This window comes from Thermobia domestica, chromosome 8 (assembly GCF_964235325.1).
Source record: "Thermobia domestica chromosome 8, izTheDome1.hap1.1, whole genome shotgun sequence".
Classification (NCBI taxonomy): domain Eukaryota; kingdom Metazoa; phylum Arthropoda; class Insecta; order Zygentoma; family Lepismatidae; genus Thermobia; species Thermobia domestica.
Window position 1 is genome coordinate 144,682,713 of NC_137461.1, and position 4,935 is coordinate 144,687,647.

Here is a 4,935-nt window from a genome sequence, read left to right on the forward strand (position 1 = left end):
GGACTGTAATACGGCAAATTGTGGAGGCGTTAAAATATTAAATAATGCTTTTGATAAAGTGGATACTTTCAAATATTTAGGATCAATATTAACAGACGAAAATCATATTCACGAAGAAATTAAATGTCGACTAAAAGCAGGGAATTCGTGTTACTACTCGGTTCAAAATCTCTTGTCGTCGCGAATTCTGTCGAGGAATTTGAAGCTTAAAATATATAAAACGATAATCATGCCTGTAGTTCTGTATGCTTGCGAAACATGGTCGCTTACTCTGAGGGAAGAACATAGACTGAAAGTATTTGAGAACAGGATCCTGAGAAGAATATTCGGACCCAAGAGGAACGAGAATGGGGAATGGCGGAAGCTTCATAACGAGGAACTACATAGTTTATACGGTTTACCCAACATTGTTAGGGTCATCAAGTCTAGGAGGCTTAGGTGGGCAGGTCATGTAGCTAGAATGGAAGAAAGTAGAAACGCTTTCAAAGTCTTGACTGGTAGACCCATAGGAAAACGACCATTAGGAAGACCTAGGCGCAGATGGGAGGATAATATTAAGATGGATCTCGCAGAGATAGGAATACAAAGTAGAAACTGGATGCAATTAGCTAAGGATAGAAGTCAGTGGAGAGCTTTTGTGAACGCGGCACTGAACCTCCGGGTTCCATAGGCCATAGAGTTAGTTAGTTAGTTAGTTAGTTAGTTAGCTATAGGGTGTTCCACCTTCACCAATATCAATATCAGAAGAGTCGTCTCTCACACTAAATGAACTATCACTATCACTCGCAGTGTCGGACGTTTCACATCTTGCTGGTCTTCGTTGTCTCTTGTTTCGTTTGGCACATTGCTTCCTTGCTCCCAGAGACATTTCAATGGACGCTTTATATGGTGATGAAGTCAGAATATTGGCAGTTTCTGATTTTCTTCCCCTGCTTCCCCTTTTCTTCCCTACGTTAGGCATAGGCGATATGTCCCATGGAGTAATCACTGTACCGCTATTAGATGCTCCTGCTTCATCGGCACAAGAAACACTCCCACTGCTTGGCCCAATTGCTTTCTGCTCAGCTTCACTGACACTGTCCGTTGTTCCACTAGATGCAATGAAATCACCATCTGTGAAAACATTCCGATTTACTGGGTAGAGCCCTGTAATTCGAAAGCCATTCACGGCGATCTCACCAGTCTGGCATTTGAGATAGGCCTTACCAAAGAGTTCAGCAATGTCCATGTTAGTCAGAGGGGCCTATCATGAAGCCTTAGCCACATCCGCACTTCCTCGCTATAGTAAGACTTCAGTAGACTCATGAGCGTTCTGTCCAGTGGCTGCATTTTGTGAGTAGCATGAGGGGGGAGGCACAAAATGCAGACATTATTCTCTCGACCCAAGTTAATGACATCTAAATTTCTGGAGTGGCTATAATGACCATCCAAAATCAAGAGAACAGGTGACTCAGGTGACGATTTCACTTTGTCGATGAAGTGGAGGAACCATTGGGTAAAGAGATCATTCTGAATCCACACTGAGGGATGACAAGCAGCGACAGACCCAGGCGGGGCACCTCTCATCAGCTGATTGTTCATGTTTTTGCGGGGGGAAATGAACATGGTGGAACGAATATTCCACTAGCACTCATGCAAGTTACGACTGTCACCAGAGAACCTCTCTCAGCAGAACTTAGTGCTGCCACCTACCGCTTATCCTTCACTGCAAGAACTCGTGGTACTTTGCTCTGCACCACACTCAATCCAGTTTCGTCAACATTAAATATCCTGTCTGCTGGGTATTTTTTCTTCTCCATTTCTTCAGTTAGGAGGTCGAAAAATTTGTTGACATTTTCCTTTGTGAAGTCGTTGGGCCGTTGGAAAGAAGTTGCTGTTGGCTTTCGAAACGAGCATCTATCCTTATGCCTTTTCAAGAAGAGGCGGAGCCATCCTCTACCAGCTCTGTCTCCCAGAAATGGATTTGGAATCCCGTTACTTTTGGCTATCTGAAAGGCCATGATTTGTAAGTCTCGTCTGGTCGGTCCAAAAAATTTGCTTTCCATTGTTAGAGCATATTGAAGTAGTTGTTCTTCGATTTCTTGCGACAAAACTGTCTTCCTCCCAAGCTTGGTTTTGGTGGCTTCATTCACTGTCACGTCTGATTTAGCCAGTCGGAAGAGAGTTGCGCGTGGAACATTAAATGTCTTGGCTGCCTTCAAATAGCCCATCTTTTTTTGTCGCACCGATTTTATTGCCTCCTGCATAGTGATTTGTAAATTCCAGGGAATATATTTTTCGGGAATATTCCCTGGGAAGATTCCCAAAATGGAAATATATTCGGGAATTTATGTACAATGAGAAAGAAAATTGCATTCTATTACTATATTATGATTTCAAAGTTGAATTAATTTTTATATCACATCATATTATTACTGTTTTCCCCAGAGGATTCTTTAAAATGTATATTCTGAGCGGTACTATGTTACCACTTGATTATATTTAGAGAGTACGCATAAATGGATATTTATTTACAATATGTTCTATCAATTAAATATGTGTGAAAAAATTATATAGTAACAGTTTAAATTTATATGTAAGTGGATTTGCTCAACTTGACTCTATTACTGATATTTTAAACACATTAAATTTATAAATGTTATAAACCAATTAGATTGGGTAAATGCTAGAAGATACATGTCTCAGCAATTTATCAACATTTGCGCATACAGATTTACGTTCACAAAATTTTCAAGATACTTACTTATCTTTATATTTTAGCACGTAACATTGCCATACATCACCTTTCATTCTACCTATTTCTCGAAATTTCATACGTAAATTCACATGTAAAAGAAGTCTGAGTACCTCTTCAGAAATTCGAGTCAGAGAGAGGAGACAGACCGACGTCTATTACTAATGGTGGTTCAGGGTTTATTAATAGTACTTCATCTCTATTTCTACATAATTCTAAATTACTTTACAAAGTGGTTACTTTTCATCATTTGTAAATTAGTGCTTTCGTAATTTTGGCTGTTCTTTAGCATTGGGGGCCAGTTTTTGCACCTACTTTTTTGCGATATTCTATTCCGATAAGGTTGTTTTATGGTTTCATACGTTAAATTACGTTACCAACATTAAATTCAGACAGCATTGCGGAGCGAGCGTTAGCAAATGAAGGCGGGTTAGAGCCCTGCATGGCACGTTGTTTTCTATCTTCGTTATTCGCTTTCTTTTCTCACATAAATCACTTCCACTTACCTTTCCGTTTTGCATAAATCTCGTACTGCCCTAAAAAATTGTGTTCGATACTTTCTTGACTACTTGAACACCACTATCAACTCATTTCTTCCGTAAATCATCCTACTTTTTTAGTTTTGGCCCCCCAATACTAAACAATTACCTTACTTTTTAGTGCAAATGGAAATGGAACTTAAAAAACATATTATTAGTTATATAATGTACTGTCAAAGAATTTTAAATTTTTAACCTCCAAATTCTTTAAAACCTAGAAGTAAATCATAATATATTAAAATAAAGTAATTAGTCATATGGTTCTTATAATTTGGAAGATAAAGAGAGAAATGAAAATAAATTCCTTCCCGGGAATTTATAGGCCAGGAAAAAAAAACGGGAATATTCCCACTGCCCATCACTACTCCTGCATAGCAACCTCATCCCACATTTTTCTAGCAGGTGACAATTTTCTACCTTTCGATGTTGTCGCCATATCTACAGTTGAAACACAGTTCTAGAATAAGGGTCTAAATATGGAATACCAGGTATTCCATATTCGAGCCACTACTGTCTTGCGAAACAAAACGTCAAAACACTCACAGTTCAACAATAGAAAAAAACTAGATATATGGTAATGTCGCTACAAATGTCCTCTTTCCAAACGAACAGAAGTGTATTTGAATAGGCACGTGTATTAGAAATATACGACGAAATGCTCCTTACCTACAAAAAATTCACTTCACCGGGAAAACAATCAAAAGAAACCGACGCGTTGCTTTCGGCTTTAAACTCAACAATGACTACTTTTGTTAACAAAGGAAGGAAGGAGGGATTGTTTCACAGTTTGTTCGCTAGAGTACTCACGTTACTTTACGAGATATTATAGTATTCCATATTAGTGCCCCTATTCCATATTTGTACCTGTTCCTCTATATATATAGGAAGGAGAATGCATTTTCCAACTTGAGTTTATTGGAAATGTCGAACATTACTGACAGTTGAAGTGCAGTTGGTGTGATCATCTTTCTTAGTCTAATATTCAAGATAAATTAATTATTATTTTAATAATGTAAGTAAATGAAAAATATCTTTGTTTATTTTTAATAGTAGAATAATAGTATTTAGTATTGAAGACAAAGTTATGGGCATTTATCAAGGATATTATTACAATACTATTTTAATTCAAGGATCTAGGAAATACAGGAAGCGTTGCATTTCTTTAACACCGCATCTATTCCCATAAATACGTTAAATATTATTGAGCTGTATTTACTTAAATGAATACAATAAACGTACGTTAAATACAGTGTAATACAAACTATTAATATTCTCAACTTTAAAGAATCGATTCCCTACTATCTTATCTTAATAACTATGTCCAGTATCACTATAGATATCATACATATATTGCTCATGCAGTCGATACATAAAATTAATTAATAAGTATATTGCGGCTTTAGTGCTGAATCTAGGAAAACTTGCGGTGAGTTCTAGCCCCGTGAGCTCCTGTTACGGTACTTGAGCAAAATACATTAACATAAGTTTCTACTGTGGTTACCTTTTGTTACTTAAATGGAAAGTATCTTCTGAATTTCAAAGTGCCATCTTGGATTTTTAAATGCAATACAGAGAGGAATTTTTCTTTGCGTATTTCTCAGGTTTTGGAATTTGAATAATATTCCAAAGCTTTAAAAAATTCAGATTGAGGAAAAGGCTAAA

The 4,935-nt window shown here is 37.2% G+C and overlaps 2 protein-coding genes across 2 annotated transcripts; both read right to left on the reverse strand.

The window, feature by feature from the left end:
* Positions 1 to 1,233: 1,233 nt before the first annotated feature.
* LOC145692326 (uncharacterized) lies at positions 1,234 to 1,581 on the reverse strand. Its single transcript, XM_081767624.1, has one exon. It carries the CDS (start codon positions 1,579 to 1,581, stop codon positions 1,234 to 1,236), a length of 348 nt encoding a protein of 115 aa, XP_081623750.1.
* A 107-nt stretch (positions 1,582 to 1,688) lies between these two features.
* Positions 1,689 to 2,210, reverse strand: LOC145692327 (uncharacterized). Its single transcript, XM_081767625.1, has one exon. The coding sequence runs from the start codon at positions 2,208 to 2,210 to the stop codon at positions 1,689 to 1,691; it is 522 nt and encodes a 173-aa protein (XP_081623751.1).
* Positions 2,211 to 4,935: the final 2,725 nt, after the last annotated feature.

Coding starts and splice junctions, on each gene's coding strand:
- LOC145692327 (XM_081767625.1), bottom strand. CDS start 2,210: ATGGGCTATTTGAAGGCAGCCAAGACATTTAATGTTCCACGCGCAACT.
- LOC145692326 (XM_081767624.1), bottom strand. CDS start 1,581: ATGAACAATCAGCTGATGAGAGGTGCCCCGCCTGGGTCTGTCGCTGCT.